Below are 19,393 nucleotides of genomic sequence, written 5' to 3' on the forward strand. Positions count from 1 at the left end.
GGTCTCCGGTCCAGGAATGTAGTATCCCCGTGTGTAATGGGTGGAAAAACCCCGATTTTTCCAGTGGCAGGCATCGGGTTTTTTACTTAAATACGATTAAACCCGATTTCGGGGAATTAAAACCTGGTTTAATGAATACGAAACTCTGATAGGCTTAGACTGCTTCCTCGTCGGTGCTGCTATCGTACTCGGGGCCATCGGGCACGGGGTAGTCGTAGAATGCGGGCAGGTTGGTCTTGATGAACACGAGCTTCTCCACAATCGTGGGCGCCAGTGAGTTCCTTAGCTTGGAATGGATGAAGCCCATCGTTGAGAAGTTGGCGAAGTGCGGTTAAACCGGATTTCTCCCAATCTCAGATGATCGGGTTTAATATAAAAAGACAATTAAACCCGATTATAAAAAACCCGACTGTGCCACCCTTGCCGTGTGTTAGCTAAGTTAGGAACGGTGGTTACCACCCTATGTCGTTATCATGTTAATGTTAAGAGTTACCCATTGTGTTTAGATAAGTCCAGTGTGCGCCTGAATTTAACCCACTACACAGAGACAAGGCCATGAAGAAGGCTGCCTCTGGTGTAGACCAATGAATGTCAAAGACAATGCATACATTATTATCAAAGAACGTCTTTGCATGTCCTACCACAAGCATGATGTTGTGACTAACAGAGACTTTATGATGCCTTACAATAGCTGCTGTGTCTATTTGGTGTTTGAACATCTTAACACAACTGTGTTATTGCTGTAATGGGTAATAAAGCGTATTTTTTTCATCATCGTTATACAGCGTATTACGTGAATGGGTAATCAAGCCTTTTCTCTTTTTTTCGTTATCATTACACAGCATATTACGGGAATGGGTAAAAAAAAGCCTATTCTGTTTTTAGTCATTGTTATACAGCATATTATGTGAATCTTATATATAAAAGTCTCCGCGCGCTCGCGCTTGCGGGGGATTTGGCTCTCGGACGGTGGGCTTCACATAGAAAAAAAGAATTACAGGCGGCACACCCCAAGCCCCGCGGTGGGAATAGGCTATTCCGTTTTCCCATCCGTAAACTTTAAAGTAGTTTAATTAACATATTTGTGCCGTTTCTATTATTAATTATTTACTTATTGCACGCCATCGACCCTACCAAGTGACGCCAATTGCGTGGGGGGACAGACCCTGCCAAGTGATGCGCGTTAGCTCGAGCTCACGGGGACATTTCCTTTTACGCGTTTTACAGCCAACACATAGATACATAACGCTGCGGATATTCCTTCACAGTGTCATGTCCTCTTCGCCCCCCCCTAACACGATGCGTCCAATTTATAGTACAGACTCCGTAGATAATAATATTTTAGTGCTTACATAGCATTATTCTTGCACGCGCGGGGGATGCTGGGGGGGGGTAGCGGCCCAGCCCCTAGCCTGCCAATGTGCCAACTCCGCCGCCTCGCCAATGTAGGCCAGGACAGGGGCTACGCATGGCACAAGGCCTCAACAAGGCTATGGTAAGTACAAAGTTCCTTGCTTCTTACGCTAACAACTCAAGTCCATTGTTTACTATTGTTAAACACATTAGTTCACAAACATTACAATAATAATGTTTGTGTGCAGATCATTAATCACGTTCATTGCTTATTATCATTAAACAAATCCCTTGCCAGATATTGTGTGCAGATAACAACTCAGGTTTCATTGTTTACCATTATGAAACAAGTTGACATGTTAAAATAATTATGTTTGAGTGCACAAAACTCCTTTTGGATTTTTAGGTTGCTCATTTTTCCCTTTTTTTGCTGTCTTTTATGACGCTGCCACGGTCTACTGCCAGTCTGTGATTTCTGATTATTTCTTCAATAAATTTCTATTGTTTCCATCGCTCACGTCACGCTATTTCCTCATACGTAGTAGTGCCATACTGATAGCTGTGCCATCATCAGGGATTGCTGTGCCCGTCAATGTGTGTGTCTTTGAGTCCATATGTGTGTGCGTGTAGAGCCATGCGTATCTTTAACTCCATGTGTGTGTCTGTCTTTTCTAACGGACAACGCCCCATGTGTGTGTGTATGTCAAAGTGTTTATGTGTGTGTGTCAGTCCAAGTGTGCGTGTCAGTCCATTTGTGTGCGTGTAAGTCCATGCTGTGTGTGTAAGTACATATGTGTGTTTACGTCAATGTGTGTGCGAGTCCACGTATTGCTGTGTGTGAGTCGCTGTATGTGTGTACATCCATATATGTGTGTGTAACTCCATGTGTGTGTATCTCAAGTGCATGTCTATGTGTGTGTGAGTCCATGTGTGTGTGTGTCTGTAAGTCGATGTGTTTGTGTGTGAGTCGATATGTGTTGTGTGTCTCAGTCCATGTGCGTGTGTGTTAGTCGCTGTGTGTGCATGCCTCCATGTTAGTCAGTGTAACTCCATTTCTTTGCGTGTCTGTAGGTCCATGTGTGCATCTTAGTCCATGCGTGTGCTTTATTGACCTGCTCAAGGCCTATGATACCATCGGTAGGCCTGGCCTCTGGGTTGCTCTTCGTGCTTTCCGAGTCCCTGACCCACTGATTACCATCCTTAAGGACCTTCATGATGGTGAGCGGCCCCGCGTCTAACTACGTGGCCGTGAGTCAGAGCCATTTCCTTTACACCTTGGGGTGCAACAGGGATGTCCTCTGGCTCCCACATTATTTTACATATATTTGGACCACGTAGTTTGTCAAGCCTTCAATGCCTGTACCGGAAGAATTCCCATCTGCTACAGATACAATGGGAGGCTGATCGATGCCCGGGTGTGGTCAAGGGATGGCACCCTATTGCTCAACCACGTTATGTATGCCGATGATCTGCTAATTGCTACTCACTCGGAGGAAGAGTTCGAGGTGCTGCTGCTAAACCTGGAGCTTGCCACCAAGAGGTGGGGGCCTTACCATCAGCCCCACCAAAACTAAGCACCTGCCTGGCTATTTTGTACCATCGGACACTCCACCCCCACAACTCCCAATTGGTGATGGGGCAGTTGTGGAGACAGTGGAGAGTTTCCCATACCTCGCCAGTGTGCTAATGACCGGCTCCGGTTTAACAGCAAAGGTCTCACTCCGAATCAGTCGAGCTGCATTATCTTTTCATCGGCTGCGTAACGCTGTGTGGAAGCTACCTAGTCTATCACTCCATACGAAGCTTCAGGTCTTCTCGGCCACGGTCATTCCCTCCCTTCTCTACGCTTGCGAAACTTGGACCCCCTAATGCAGGGGTCGGCAACCAAAATAACAAGAAGAGCCATTTCTTTCCAATTCGGTACAAAATTCAGTATTTCAAGAGCCGCAATGCATCTGAGTACATACTGTACATACGTACATATCGTCAAGAAGCAGCCCGTAAAGAGCCGCATGCGGCTCCGGAGCCGTAGGTTGCCGACCCCTGCCCTAATGGAACATCTTCGCCAGTTAGAAACATTTAGGATGGTCTGCCTACGATCCATCCTGGGTTTAACCATATATGTGTGTGCGTCTAAATCGACGTGTTTATATGTGTGTGGGTCAATGTCTGTGTGCAAGTCCATGTGTGTGTCTGCCTTTTTCGCCCGAGCAACGCCGGGTACTTACCGCTAGTGGGTAATAAAACCTGTTCTTGTTTTCGTATCGCCCGTTTCGTCCAGTCGTTGACTGCATAAACAGGAAAGTCCCGTTCGCAAGCACCCAAAGTAACACTGACAAACACAGAGGCCGGAACGATACACTCTGGGTCGACCTAGAAGGGACCCCATGACAAGACACAATGTTCCACAGATGTCGTTCTGTACGTTGTGCCTGGAATTAAACGAGACCTGGGCAAACACAGTGATGTTATTCCTGGGCCAGCGTTACCAAGAGCATACCTGTCAACAACCAGTGCCGGATTATCCTATTAGCAAAAGTAGCAAATGCTACGGGCCCCGCACTTTCAAAGACCCCGCGCTAAATGCTTTCAAGCTATCAATTCCGGTTCAGTGACTCTGCACTTGCTCTATTACTATAGTACTATACCGCCTTCAACTTGTATGAACAACTGTGTGTTTAAGGTTAGCGATTTGTCGTATTATCTGGCTATACAGCAAATGGAAAAAAAAAACAATTACTTTACTATGCAAGTAAAACATTTTTTGAATATGTATGTGTTTTTATCATTTAGGGCCCCTTTTTAACATATGCTACAGGCCCCGCAGTAGCTTCATCCGGCACCGTCAACAACCCCTTATGATCAATGCCCTTAGCTTATTGCAGACCAATTCAGAGCTTATTGGTCACTCAGTGCCCTTAGAAATCTCCACGTTCGTCATACAAAGTCCAATAACAAGGGAAAAACAGACAAATCGTCGCCCATATTGAAACGGCTGTATGCCGTATAGACCTGAAAACTCAATTTCCCTATACAAAAATATGGGGTAAACCGTCTGGGTTGACGGGTATGCGATAGCCAAGACAACAGTACGCATTTAATCAGTTGTAGATTACAAAAAGTATATATAGACTCTTTAAACACGACATACAGAGCGTATTCATCGTTATGAAATAACTGCATCGATGGGCAAGCAGATACAGTACAATATAGCTCTATGCCAAGCCCAGAAATGGAACCGTTCACATATTTAGCACATCAAACATGTACGCCAAACGTACACTACTCCCAAAGTACTTACGATCCATTTATTTGATGCGATAGACGTTCGTTCCGAGGTGAATGTCCGCGCTATTCAAATTTAGCCGGTGCGTTTGTTCAGCTCTTGAAGACAGTGACTTTGAAACCCAGAACTAAAATTTATAACGCAGTTTTCTCGAAAAGGGGGATTCCCCATCGTGTTCAAATCGAAAGCGGAAAAAGAAAAAACCGTTTGCCTGAAAGAGGCGAGTGAGTGGGGTGCTCCCTGCTATTTTCAAGTTCAAAGACATTTCAAAAGTTAAGCAAGTGCTCCCAATATGCAGGATATTCTTCCCTGTGAAGTCTGGTAGGCGGTGGTTGCCCTGGCGAGTGTATCTTGGCGCAGCGAGCAGGATGCTTGGTGAATAACGGGACTGCCGAGTGTGAATTCATGCCTAGTTACCACGTGCTCGACCTTGCCCCTTCCTGAGTGTTTCTCCACCGCTGGCGTGGACGCTGAATGGAATGGCAGGCCATGATCTCCGAGGGTATTTGAATAAGAGAATTGCAGAATCTATCGGTGAATATCCCGAGGGACTGCAAAAGAAAGAGGATGCATCGAGCAAACCGAGTTGTTGTTTACAACAAGAGCACTTTAAGTCGGACACAGACGTCTCCAACGTAAACTGACCAAGCGAGCACATTTAATTATCTACTGGAGCGTGTGAGTAGGCCTCGGCAAGGTAAGTTAATTTACCCTTTTTACCGGGTAAAAGGGTAAAGGTAAAGATGTCGACATGCCAAGGGGTAAGGTAAAGGGTAGGGTGAAGGTAGCTCGGAAGAATTACCCAGTAGGGTAAAGATAGCACAAAGTATTACCCGGTAAATACGGTGCCTTGTTTACCGCTAAAAGCTCCGTGGCGCAGTCCGTGGCCTACATTTAATAAGTAATATTAAAACAAACTTGATTAAAAAACACGCTTTTATGAAATGTACGAGTAATGACAGAACTCCACGACTCCAGGAAGTGGCCCCGAAGCTTGCCACAACGTAAGGGACCGTGGTGATTTACAGCCAACGTCAGTTGAGCGTGGACAATTAGACCCAAGCCGAAGCATAACATATAAAAAAGATTGTTTAAAAATAAAGATTTTTTTATGATAGAATATAGTATTGTCATCTGTATGACCTAAGTATACGAAGTTTGCAGTCGATACCACATTAGGAAGTGGGTAAAAATTTAGTTTCAAAATTTGAGGATATAACAATAACGACAACAACGAGAGAGTGAGTTAAAAGAAAGCATGTAAAATTGGAATCATCGAGAGTATTTTTGGGGAGTACGTCAAAAAATGTCTTTATCGGTACGTCTTCTGACCTAACGACGAACCGAGGCTCCTCTCGAGGCCACACAGGGAGGGGCGTGTGGCACAGTGTCGGTTCAGCAGAAGTAGAAGCGATGTTGGCGATGTTCCTCCGCTGGTGTCCACTGTTCGTGTCAGTTCAGAACGAGTAAGAGTAGCGATGTTGGCGATGTTATTCCACCTGTGCCCACTGTTCGTGTCGGTTCAGAACGAGTGGGAGGAGCGATGTTGGCGATGTTCCTTCGCCTGTGCCCGCTGCTGGCGTTGCTTCTTGTCGTCGCGCTGGCAGAACCCGGCGGGTCGCCGGGGTCGTGCGTCGCCGGGGTGCCGGGGATCCCAGGGCAACACGGCGCTCCGGGAAGGGACGGCCGGGATGGAGAGAAAGGTGACCCCCTTCTCCGGCCCTCCCCACCAAAGCCCCCAACCCAGAACCCCTCACACCCCAGAGCCGCTCCTCTAGGGCATTGGTTCTCACCCGGAGGTACGAGTATATTATTTGTATAATCGTTGTTGTAAAGTGCCTTTGAATAATGCACTTCTACAGACAGCATTCCCTCGTTATTCACGAACTTGGCTATCCGCGATTTTAGCTATTTGCTAATTGCATTTGGAACTTTACACGACTACCGCATCGAGAGAGAGAAAGAAAGTGACGATTAGATAAAGCGATGAGAGATAAAGCGATGAGCAATAAAGTGATGAAAAATAACGTGATGACAGATAAAGCGATGAGAGATAAAGCGATGACAGATAAAGTCATGACAGAGAAAGTGATGAGAGATAAAACGATGAGAGATAAAGTAATGAGGGAGAATGTGATGTGAGAAAGTAATGAGATAAAGTGATGAGAGATAAAGTGATGAGAGATAAGGTGATCACAGGTAAAGTGATGAGAGAGAATGTGATGTGAGAAAGTGATAAGAGATAAAGCGATACGTCAAAAGATAGTTTTCATAGGCCAATATCATTATTCACGAATTTTGCTATGCACGAGTATCTCCGTCCGGAACGTATCCATCGCGAATAACGAGGGAATACTGTAAATCTAGATAAGATTTTAAAAAACAACGAAAGTCATCTAAGGATTGCCCAAAAATATGTCCGTTAAAACCCGCGCTAAAATGATACGTCTATTGTTTTCTTTGCAAAACGCTTAACGATGCATAATCTGAACGCGTCCCTGTTGTCTCAGGGGTAACTGGATCCAAAGGCGAGCCCGGAGTTCATGGAAGCAAAGGAGAAGCTGGCGAACGAGGTGGGTGGATCACAGACCGTCACTGATCCAATGCAAATCCAACGCAAAAGATCTCTGGGGTTTGATATTCCACAAAGCTCGTGGTCCACCCGTATGACATCCACTGCAACAACAACAGCAACAACTGCCATTCGCCACTAAGTGGCGGTGACGTCATCACGGCGCTTGGGCCCGGCTATGTGCACGTTAAGGCCACGTGAAGTGCGCTTACCTGATGCACAAATGAACAATGTAAAACACTGCAGTAGTAGTGGTGTGCGACTGTGGTCATCCAGAACAGAGACCGTACACAACATGTAACCACGCAATGCTCCGATCCACAAATACGAAGGAGACATCATCACAGCGATGATGATAATGATGATACACTCCTCCGCTAACGCAGTCGACTGGGCTTGACCACCTGAATGTGAAATTCTAGTCGTTGCACTGCGTCTACATCAGCTGTTGACTCATAGATACCCATAGAGATCCAGACTCATAGAAACGCGCAGAGACTCAAAGACCCATAGAGACTCGCAGAGACTCGTAGGCACCCACAGAGACTCACAGAGATCCGTGGAGACTCGGACCCACATACTTTTGTAGACCCAGGCTTATAGAGACGCATAGAGATCCATAGACTCACAGAGACCCATAGAGATCCATAGACTCATAGAGACCCATAGAAGCGCATAGACCCATAAACTAATGGAGATATCAAAACGATACACTCCGCTACACCTGACACGGTTGTCTGGGCTTGACCACCTGAACGTGAAATTGTAGTTGCTCGGCATCCGCTCTGATTAAAGTAGATTCTGAAGTGTAGCGATGTGACGCACCGAGGTCACTCTGGCCTTGCCACTCTCTCTCTCGACCCTAGCCTTGCCACTCTCTCTCGACCCTGGCCTTGCCTCTCTCTCACCACCCTGGCCTTGCCTCTCTCTCTCTCCACCCTGGTCTTGCCACTCTCTCCCTCTCCACGTCAGAACACGAGTTTCCCTGTGCTTTCAGACATGAGTGGAAGCTGCCTTACATATAAATGTAAATTATCATTTGTTTTCAGGTGCCCCGGGTAAATTCGGTCCCAGCGGCGGAGCCGGCCCCATCGGCCCTCCGGGACCACGCGGATCGAAGGGCGACGAGGGCGGGAGCCCCGCGGTGCCCAAGTCGGCCTTCACGGCCAAAATCTCCTCCTCCAATCCCCCCGCGGGCTCGCCCATCAAGTTCGACGTCGTAATCAGCAACGACCAGAGCCACTACGATCCCCTGAGCGGGAAGTTCACCTGCGTTCACCCGGGCCTCTACTACTTCGTGATGCACGCGCACGTCTATAAACACGTTCTGTGTGTGGCGCTCATCAAGAATGGCAACAGAGTCGTTTCCTTTTGCAGTGACAACATAGAGAACAAATATGCCAATGCCATTAGTGGGGGGTCGGTGCTCAGCCTTAAGGCGGGTGACCATGTCTGGCTTCAGGTGGTCGATGCTTACAATGGAATGTTTGCTCAACCCGGCTATCGCGACAACTCGTTCACGGGATTCCTTTTGTTCCCCGATTAAAATTAAGAGCGTCAACCGCTGCCACATCAGAGCAGGAGATAAAAAAAGCACCGGGTGGTTTTGTTTAAACATATCTATATATAACCTGTTCGACTAACAAAAAATCCCACTTAATGTAGAGGAACACATTTGATGACGCTTTAATGTTGACGAGCGTGCGAAGGTTCTTTTGTAACGTGCTAGCGGGTTTTTTTTTGGGGGGGGGGGGGGGGGTTTGCACACGCGTGTTGTGGCCATTTTTCTTTTCACCAAGTGCCATCTCGGACGTGTTATCTCTTTGGTTACCACTCCATCCTTAGTTTTGACCGCTGGGCCCGTCACCCTCTCTCGCAACACGTGTTATGGCCCGAAGCCCACTTAAAAATATATATACTTTAAAAAGAAAAACAATTTTGAGTCAATAAAATTCGATCGCCATTTTCTCCTCCGATCCCAATATATTTTTTATATACTTAAAAATTCGATCGAATTTTATTGACTCAAATTTTTTTAATAGTATATATATTTTTAAGTGGGCTTGGGGCCAGAACACGCGTTGCGAGAGAGGGTGACGGGCCCAGCGGTCAAAACTAAGGATGGAGTGGTAACCAAAGAGATAACACGTCCGAGATGACATCATATTTGATGTTTATCGAGCGCCTTGACTCAAGGCGCGTTACGAGTACAGCACTGACCGGTTGTGTGTTGGGTAGTAAAACCCACTATCACGTTTAGAATTCTGGTAACCTAGTGACGTGGTTACAACAATAACGACGAGCAGCATCATCAGGCAACAGCCACGGAGTTGTGGAAAAATCCTCCTCCTGTTTGGGTCTTAAATAGAGGGTGGGATGGTTAATAAGTGATGTCTGTCACTTGTGAGCCTGCCACACCCGGGAGCGTGAACCAGGAGTTTGGCGGCAGAAAGCATGTTCACCTGACGTTGAATCGGTGAAAGTGGCAGATGCGGTGATGTCGGTTGGAGATTTACCATTGACATGAAAGCTTTGCGTGCAGAAACTGAGATGGAGTTTTGCATCGCTGTACCGTGCAGAGATGGTGACGTGCTTTGGAATACATTCACCCCCTGCTGTGGATAGACAATGGATGATGATGATGATGATGCTGATGAGGATTTGTGAGAGCTTGTATACTTAGTGGAGTGGGAATCCCTTGCATCGCACTTGGCAGAGAGTGGTATTGGTGGGGTTAAGTGGGTGTTCGCGGTGGCTCGGAGATGTCTTCGCTCAGTGCTTATGACGATTTGTAGTGACGATTGCATAAAACATATTTTTTAAAAATTCAGCCAGAAAAGAACACACACGAAACCAGGATGAGGTTCTCAGTCTTCACCGAAAATACAACTCGCTCACGGAAATTTAAGACTGGGGGCATCGCTTTTAAGACCCGGATTGGGAGCAGAATAGCCCGTACAACCTCTGCTCACACTGCTTACAGCATAATGCACTCGCGGGTCCAGTACATAATACCGATGTAGATGTATTTGTTTTACTCATGATGTAATGTTTATCGTCTGTCTAGGATGCATCGAGCAAACCGAGTTGTTGTTTACAACAAGAGCACTTTAAGTCGGACACAGACGTCTCCAACGTAAACTGACCAAGCGAGCACATTTAATTATCCACCACTGGTGGATCACTGGAGCGTGTGGCCTTGATTTTTATATGTTCGTTGCTTAGCACCTGCACACCACCAAACATTCGTGTTGCTACCAACACAATTTGTGTTTCCATCGACACGATATGTGGTGCTTTGGGGAGAGTATATAAATCCAAAGGTCCTTCATAAGAGCTATCACAATTTAAAGGGGAACCACTCAAGAAAAAAATTTTCAGTTCTGCATATACTTCCAAGACCTCGGCGGGCCCCAGAGATTTTGTCCAACCTCTACATTTTCATCTTGAAAGGTGAACGGTGTATATATCTGTTTTTTTTACTAATAGTGATTTTACATTCATGGCAAAAGTATCAGAAAATAAAAGCATAAATGTTAGGACAGTTTTATGATTTTCGCTAAAATCGGACACTATATGTCGACCTGAATGGAGGTTGTTGGTCAACCGAATTTTCATATCGACCACAGTTCTGTTACATTTGTCAAAAGATTGACAAATATACTGAGATTAGGTTAGCCTGGTCACCTATGACCATACAAACCAAAAAAATTATACGTATGCATGCATGCATTATGTAATGCTTTCCAACCTGAATTTTTGGGGAGTATTTACTATTTAACATATTTTTGTGTGTACCTGGTATGATATACTATATGTCATGAACTTGGACATTAACGAAGTTCCCACCCAATTTCTTGGGGAGCGTGGGAGCCTTGTTGGAATGTCTGTGTCGGATCCCTCTGCTATGAATACATATTCTGACTCTGATTCTGTCTGTGTCAATGGCAAGTGCGTGAATGACCCAGTGGGCGGTGGTAGGCCGCCCATGATCCATCACTGCGGCGGCAAGCAAATGTTGCCGGATCGCCGCGCGACCGCTTGCGGCTGGCTGTGAAACAACCCTACCGCGGGGGCGGGGAGCAGGTGGCATATCCTGGCTCGCCAGGGGAAGGCAGTGCAGCAAGTGAACTGATCGCCATCTCATTCCATCTGGGCGGCGGGTTGTAGTGTTGCCCCCTTGCACGCGCGTGAGTTTTCTCCGGCGGCTCCAGTTTTCTCCTCCCTCGTGCATAACGACCTCTCATCAATTGGGCTGCAAACATCTGAGCCCATCCCGCATTCCGATGATGTACACGTACGTACGTCATCAGTTGTTCTTCTGATTCCGTTCCGAAGACGCGCACGTACGTCAAAAAATGTCTTTATCGGTACGTCTTCTGACCTAACGACGAACCGAAGCTCCCCTCGAGGCCACGCGGGGAGGGGCGTGTGGCACAGTTTTGGCGCCGGCTATCGTCGATTGGCGGCGGTTGCGTCACTACGGTTCTCTGCGGTGAGGAACGACGTCTTTGTGAAAACAACGGCGCTGCTGATGCTACTACCACGCCTCTCTCTGCATAAATGAACGCTGAACCGCTCGCACGTTCCGAGATATGGTGGGCAGAGGGTTAAGAAAATGTAGCAGCAGCACCCTCCTGAAAATGAGTCCTACGACTTGGCGTGGCTCTCCTGGATAAATAAGTAAATTAGTTTTTGTTATTGCCGCTGCTGAAGGAGGAGCACGAAGAGAAGTGACGTTGGCGATGTTGGCGATGTTGTTCCACCTGTGCCCACTGTTCGTGTCGGTTCAGCAGACGTAGAAGCGATGTTGGAAATGTTTCTCCGCCGGTGTCCACTGTTCGTGTCAGTTCAGCAGGAGTGGGAGGAGCTATGTTGGTGATGTTGTTCCACCTGTGCCCGCTGTTCGTGTCGGTTCAGAACGAGTGGGAGGAGCGATGTTGGTGATGTTGTTCCACCTGTGCCCGCTGTTCGTGTCGGTTCAGAACGAGTGGGAGGAGCGATGTTGGTGATGTTGTTCCACCTGTGCCCGCTGTTCGTGTCGGTTCAGATCGAGTGGGAGGAGCGATGTTGGCGATGTTGTTCCACCTGTGTCCGCTGTTCGTGTCGGTTCAGATCGAGTGGGAGGAGCGATGTTGGCGATGTTCCTCCGCCTGTGCCCGCTGCTGGCGTCGCTTCTTGTCGTCGCGCTGGCAGAACCCGGCGGGTCGCGCACCCCGGAGCTGCCGGGGTCGTGCGTCGCCGGGGTGCCGGGGATCCCAGGGCACCATGGGGCTCCCGGCAGGGACGGCCGGGACGGAGAGAAAGGTGACCCCCTTCTCCGGCCCTCCCCACCAAAACCCCCAACCCAGAACCCCCCACACCCCAGAGCCACTCCTTTAGGGCATTGGTTCTCACCCGGGGGTACGAGTATATTATTTGTATAATCGTTGTTGTAAAGTGCCTTTGAATAATGCACTTCTATAGACAGCATTCCCTCGTTATTCACGAACTTGGCTATCCGCGATTTTAGCTATTTGCTAATTGCATTTGGAACTTTACACGACTACCACAGCGAGAGAGAGAAAGAAAGTGATGATTAGATAAAGCGATGAGAGATAAAGCGATGAGCAATAAAGTGATGAGAAATAACGTGATGACAGATAAAGTGATGAGAAAGAATGTGTTGCCAGAAAGTGATGACGTGAAGTGATGAGAGAAAGTGATGAGATAAATTGATGAGATAAAGTGATGAAAGATAAAGCTATGAGAGATAAAGTGATGACAGATAAAGTCATGACAGATAAAGTGATGAGAGATACAACGATGAGAGATAAAGTAATGAGGGAGAATGTGATGTGAGAAAGTAATGAGATAAAGTGATGAGAGATAGAGTGATGAGATAAAGTGTTGAGATACAATTTATGAGAAAAAGTGATGAGAGATAAAGCGATGAGAGATAAAGTGATCACAGGTAAAGTGATGAAAGAGAATGTGATGTGAGAAAGTGATGAGAGATAAAGCGATACGATAAAAGATAGTTTTCATAGGCCAACATCATTATTCACGAAATTAGCTATGCACGAGTATCTCCGTCTGGAACGTATCCATCGCGAATAACGAGGGAATACTGTAAATCTAGATAAGATTTTAAAAAACAACGAAAGTCATCTAAGGATTGCCCAAAAATACGTCCGTTTAAACCCGCGCTAATAGGATACGTCTATTGTTTTCTTTGCAAAACGCTTAACGATGCATAATCTGAACACGTCCCTGTTGTCTCAGGGGTAACTGGATCCAAAGGCGAGCCCGGAGTTCATGGAAGCAAAGGAGAAGCTGGCGAACGAGGTGGGTGGATCACAGACCGTCACTGATCCAATGCAAATCCAACGCAGAAGATCCCTGGGGTTTGATCTTCCACGAAGCTCGTGGTCCACCTGTATGACACTGCAACAACAACAACAACCGCCATTTGCCACTGAGTGGCGGTGACGTCATCACGGCGCTTGGGCCCGGCTATGTGCACGTTAAGGCCACGTGAAGTGCGCTTACCTGATGCACAAATGAAAAATGTAAACCTCTGCAGTAGTAGTGGTGTGCGACTGTGGTCATCCAGAACAGAGACCGTACACAACATGTAACCACGCAATGCCCCGATCCACAAATACGAAGGAGACATCATCACAGCGATGATGATAATGATACACTTCTCCGTTACTGCTGCCGCTAACGCGGTCGACTGGGCTTGACCACCTGAATGAGAAATTGTAGTCGTTGCTCTGCGTCTACATCAGCTGTTGACTCATAGATACCCATAGAGATCCAGACTCATAGAGACGTACAGAGACTCAAAGACCCATAGAGACTCGCAGAGACTCGTAGGCACCCACAGAGACTCACAAAGATCCGTGGAGACTCGGACCCAGATACTTTTGTAGACCCAGGCTTATAGAGACGCATAGAGATCCATAGACTCACATAGACCCATAGAGATCCATAGACTCATAGAGACCCATAGAAGCGCATAGACCCATAAACTAATGGAGACGTCACAGCGATACACTCCGCTACACCTGACACGGTTGTCTGAGCTTGACCACCTGAACATGAAATTGTAGTTGCTTGGCATCCACTGATTAAAGTAGATTCTGAAGTGTAGCGATGTGACGCACCGAGGTCACTCTGGCCTTGCCACTCTCTCTCTCGACCCTAGCCTTGCCACTCTCTCTCGACCCTGGCCTTGCCTCTCTCTCACCACCCTGGCCTTGCCTCTCTCTCTCTCCACCCTGGTCTTGCCACCCTCTCCCTCTCCACGTCAGAACACGAGTCTCCCTGTGCTTTGAGACATGAGTGGAAGGTGCCTTACATATAAATGTAAATTATCATTTGTTTTCAGGTGCCCCGGGTAAATTCGGTCCCAGCGGCGGAGCGGGCCCCATCGGCCCTCCGGGTCCACGCGGATCGAAGGGCGACGAGGGTGGGAGCCCCGCGGTGCCCAAGTCGGCCTTCACTGCCAAGATCTCCTCCTCCAATCCCCCCGCGGGCTCGCCCATTAAGTTCGACGTCGTCATCAGCAACGATCAGAGCCACTACGATCCCCTGAGCGGGAAGTTCACCTGCGTTCACCCGGGCCTCTACTACTTCGTGATGCACGCGCACGTCTATAAACATGATCTGTGCGTGGCGCTCATCAAGGATGGCAACAAAGTCGTTTCCTTTTGCAGTAACAACATAGAGAACAAATATGCCAATGCCATTAGTGGGGGGTCGGTGCTCAGCCTTAAGGCGGGTGACCATGTCTGGCTTCAGGTGGTCGATGCTTACAATGGAATGTTTGCTCAACCTGGCTATCGCGACAGCTCGTTCACGGGATTCCTTTTGTTCCCCGATTAAAATCAAGAGCGTCAACCGCTTCCACATCAGAGCAGGAGACAAAAAAGCACCGGGTGGTTTTGTTTAAACATATCTATATATAACCTGTTAGACTAACAAAAAATCCCACTTCAAGTAGCGGAACACATTTGATGACGCTTTAATGTTGACGAGTGTGCGAAGGCTCTTTTGTAACGTGCTAGTGGGTTTTTTTTGGGGGGGGGGGGTTTGCACACGCGTGTTGTGGCCTTTTTCTTTTCACCAAGTGCCATCTCGGACGTGTTATCTCTTTGGTTACCACTCCATCCTTAGTTTTGACCGCTGGGCTCATCATTCTCTCTCGCAACGCGTGTTATGGCCCGAAGCCCACTTAAAAATATATATTCTTTAAAAGGAAAAACAATTTTGAGTCAATAAAATTCGATCGCCATTTTCTTCTCCGATCCCAATGTGACACATTGGGATCGGAGGAGAAAATGGCGATCGAATTTTATTGACTCAAATTGGGATCGAGGCGAAAATGGCGATCGAATTTTATTGACTCAAATTTTTTTAATAGTATATATATTTTTAAGTGGGCTTGGGGCCAGAACACGCGTTGCGAGAGAGGGTGACGGGCCCAGCGGTCAAAACTAAGGATGGAGTGGTAACCAAAGAGATAACACGTCCGAGATGACATCATATTTGATGTTTATCGAGCGCCTTGACTCAAGGCGCTTTCTCTCTATAACATAGTTTTAAAAGTGGTAACAAAAATTGAGTGATTTCGATGGCAGGGGCAGTGCAAGGGCCTCGGATTAGTGACCGTAACAGAGGGCACGTGGACGTCATGAAAGGGGCTACGGGGGAGGTGATGGAAGAGGAAGGGAATGGGCGATGATGGTGAAGAGGTGGTGAGGCTTTGAGAGAGGAATGGAAGGAGGTAAAGGAGGGGGACTACTTCATATAAAGGGGCAGTGTTGAGTCTATAGGCAGTGTTGAGTCTACGAGCAGTGTTGAGACTTTGGTGCAGTGTTGAGTCTATGGTGCAGTGTTGAGTCTATGGTGCAGTGTTGAGTCTATGGTGCAATGCTGCTCAATGTACAGCGGGAAGTTTATTCCGATGGATGGGTGCAAGGAGGGAGAAAGATCGAAGACGAGATTGAGCACAGGGATAAGGAGGCACACAGAGAGGTGAGAGCGGCAAGATAACGTGGGGGGAAAGCCCATGGAGAGATTTAAAGAGGAGTGTAAGGTGTTTGAAAAGACAGCGACAGTTGACGGAGGAGGGGAGGCGAAGTGGGAGATCAGAAAAATAACGTGCGCTCGCTCGCAAGAAGCGTTTTTAATTTGTTTCGGAGGACAGTGGAGAGTTGTGTAGTAGACAGAGAGACGAAGGAGAAGACAAATCCAGGAGTCGATGTGTAAAAGATGAGATCGTGCGCAAAAGGTTTTTTTTTTGGTCGGGTTAGATCGCGAAAATATACATTTGCCGTTAAACCCGCCACCACAGCCAATCAGTAATGGGATTTGTCACGTAAACAAAACGTGGCCAATTCGTTACGAGTACAGAACTGACCGGTTGTGTGTTGGGTAGTAAAACCCACTATCACGTTTAGAATTCTGGTAACCTGGTAACGTGGTTACAACAACAACGACGAGCAGCATCATCAGGCAACAGCCACGGAGTTGTGGAGAAATCCTCCTCCTGTTTGGGTCTTAAATAGAGGGTGGGATGGTTAAAAAGTGATGTGTGTCACTTGTGAGCCTGCCACACCCGTGTTCACCTGACGTTGAATCGGTGAAAGTGGCAGATGCGATATTGTCGGTTGGAGATTTACCATTGACATGAAAGCTTGCGTGCAGAAATTGAGATGGAGTTTTGCATCGCTGTACCGTGCAGAGATGGTGACGTGTTTTGGAATATATTCACCCACTGCTGTGGATAGACCATGGATGATGATGATACTGATGAGGATTTGTGAGCGCTTGTATGCTTAGTGGAGTGGGAATCCCTTGCATCGCACTTGGCAGAGAGGGGTATTGGTGGGGTTAAGTGGGTGTTCGCGGTGGCTCAGAGATGTTGACTACCTCGCCTGGTATACAGGATAACGTGGGTTCGATCCCGACCCTTACCGCCTGCTGTATATTTGGAGTGTGCATGTTCTCTCTCCTTGTGGTCCCGTGGATTTGTCCCCAGGTCGCCCGGTTTTCCCCTCCACAAATTATAATCAACGTCACGCGTTTAAAGAGTATTTGACTGCTATAAATTTCCACGTGACAAGCACGCTTTGTTGAGCTGTTATTTGTTGATCGCCAGGTCGCTTCTGAAAAAAAGCTACATAGCTCAGTGGGCCTTACCTGCAAAGATAAAGGTAGTTTATTCGTTACGAAAAAATATATAAAAGTTGAATTTCTCAGCTCTGGACCTTTAACATCATTAACATCATAGCCAGAAAGATAATGTTGGTCAACTGGAAGAATGATGAGCCAGCCCCCAAATTGGAAAAATTGTATAGTCGACCTTATTGGTCACAACCGTCAGCCTACAAAGTCCCATCACAAGGGAGAAATACAAACTAATAGACCATTACCACTAGTACACTCAACACTACACTCACCACTACATACCTGTCAACCCCGTATCAGTGCCCTACCTTATTACAGACCAATTCAGATCTTATTCGTCACCCCGTGCCACTTACAAATCTCAACGTTCATCCTGCAAAGTCCCATCACATGGGAGAAACACAAACTAATAGACATGGTTTGACGGCTATGCAAGTGATTTATTACAGGTGAGAACAACATGCAGCATCAGCGACGGCCGAGGAAATGGTAACCCCCCCCCCCTTCATCCGCTCAGCCAATGAGAGCAACGCATGCTCTGAGCCAATCAGGCACCGCCCCCACCCATGATTTGTCCGTTCGTTGCTTCGTCCGCTTGTCCCGGAGAGGGTCGCGACGGCAGCAACGCGTTGAGCAATGGCGGTCCACACCCCTTTCCCTGGCGACAGACTCTATAGCTCTCCATTGCTATACACTACTATAGACTAAACTACTATACACTACTACACTATACACTACTATACACTACTATATACTACACTACTATATACTACACTATACACTACACTACGATACACTACTACACTATACACTACTATACACTATACTACACTATACACTACTACACTACTATACAGTATACACTACTATACACTACTACACTGTACACTACTATACACTACACTACTACACTATACCCTACACTATACACTACACTACTATACACTACACTATATACCAGAGGTGGGACAAAGTCATTGTTATGCAAGTCCAAGTCGAGTCTGAAGTCATCAAATTCATGACTCGAGTCTGACTCGAGTCCAAGTCACATGACTCGAGTCCACACCTCAGAGGTGGGACAAAGTCATTGTTATGCAAGTCCAAGTCGAGTCTGAAGTCATCAAATTCATGACTCGAGTCTGACTCGAGTCCAAGTCACATGACTCGAGTCCACACCTCTGCTATATACTACACTACTATGCACTACACTATACACTACACTACTATACACTACTACACTATACACTACTATACACTACTCTACACTATACACTACTATACACTACTCTACACTATACACTACTATACACTACTCTACACTATACACTACTATACACGACTATATACTATACTACTATACACTACACTACTATACACTACACTTTTCACTATACTACTATATACTATACTACTATATACTATACTACTATACACTACACTATTCACGATACTACTATACACTACTATACTCTACTATAAACTACACTACTACACAATACTACACTATACACTACTATACACTATACACTACTATGCACAGACTCTAGCTCTTCTTGGGGAATTCCCATTTTGGTTCTTGACAGGGGCTAATTGGTTGGTGTTTTTGCTGCAGACATTTAGTTATATTGTACATTGAACCCATATCACCCATGGCTGTGGCTCTCTCAGCTTTGTTTACCATATCCTAAACAAAAGCCCTTTTGTCTTTCCTGGCCCTCCTCTCTACCTCCTTGATTTTACTCTTGTAGGCCAACCGGACCTATTTCTGGATCCTCTGTGACTTGCTGTTCAGTCGCTTAACTTTTAATTGTCTCCTTCCCTCTATTATTTGCCATGTGTCAGATGTCCATCATTTGTTCCCTTTCTGTTTGAAACCAGAGGTGTTCTGCTGTTTCAAGGTACGTGGTTTTGATTGTATCCCACATGTTGTTTATGTCCCATGTCCTCTTCATTTTCAGAGGCAGCGCTCAATGCATTAAGGCAGTTGTTCAGCTCCACAAAAA

At 46.7% G+C, this 19,393-nt stretch overlaps 1 protein-coding gene across 1 annotated transcript; it reads left to right on the top strand.

Moving 5' to 3' along the window:
- The first annotated feature begins 1,485 nt into the window (after window positions 1-1,485).
- Window positions 1,486-15,272, top strand: LOC133360647 (otolin-1-like). Its single transcript, XM_061579440.1, has 8 exons — window positions 1,486-1,495; window positions 6,166-6,342; window positions 7,150-7,212; window positions 8,261-8,755; window positions 10,419-10,664; window positions 12,327-12,518; window positions 13,476-13,538; window positions 14,587-15,272. Exons 2-8 carry the CDS (start codon window positions 6,183-6,185, stop codon window positions 15,081-15,083), a joined length of 1,716 nt encoding a protein of 571 aa, XP_061435424.1. The 5' UTR covers window positions 1,486-1,495; window positions 6,166-6,182; the 3' UTR covers window positions 15,084-15,272.
- Window positions 15,273-19,393: the final 4,121 nt, after the last annotated feature.

The sequence above is a fragment of the Lethenteron reissneri genome, chromosome 69 (assembly GCF_015708825.2).
Source record: "Lethenteron reissneri isolate LAM-NWPU_2019-01 chromosome 69, ASM1570882v1, whole genome shotgun sequence".
In the NCBI taxonomy this organism is placed as follows: Eukaryota; Metazoa; Chordata; class Hyperoartia; order Petromyzontiformes; family Petromyzontidae; genus Lethenteron; species Lethenteron reissneri.

Bases quoted from the DNA above. Each gene is read 5' to 3' on its own strand.
- LOC133360647 (XM_061579440.1), top strand. From the start codon at position 6,183: ATGTTGGCGATGTTCCTTCGCCTGTGCCCGCTGCTGGCGTTGCTTCTT. The intron at 7,213-8,260 runs GTGGGTGGATCA...ATTTGTTTTCAG, and splicing joins AGGAGAAGCTGGCGAACGAG to GTGCCCCGGGTAAATTCGGT. The intron at 13,539-14,586 runs GTGGGTGGATCA...ATTTGTTTTCAG, and splicing joins AGGAGAAGCTGGCGAACGAG to GTGCCCCGGGTAAATTCGGT.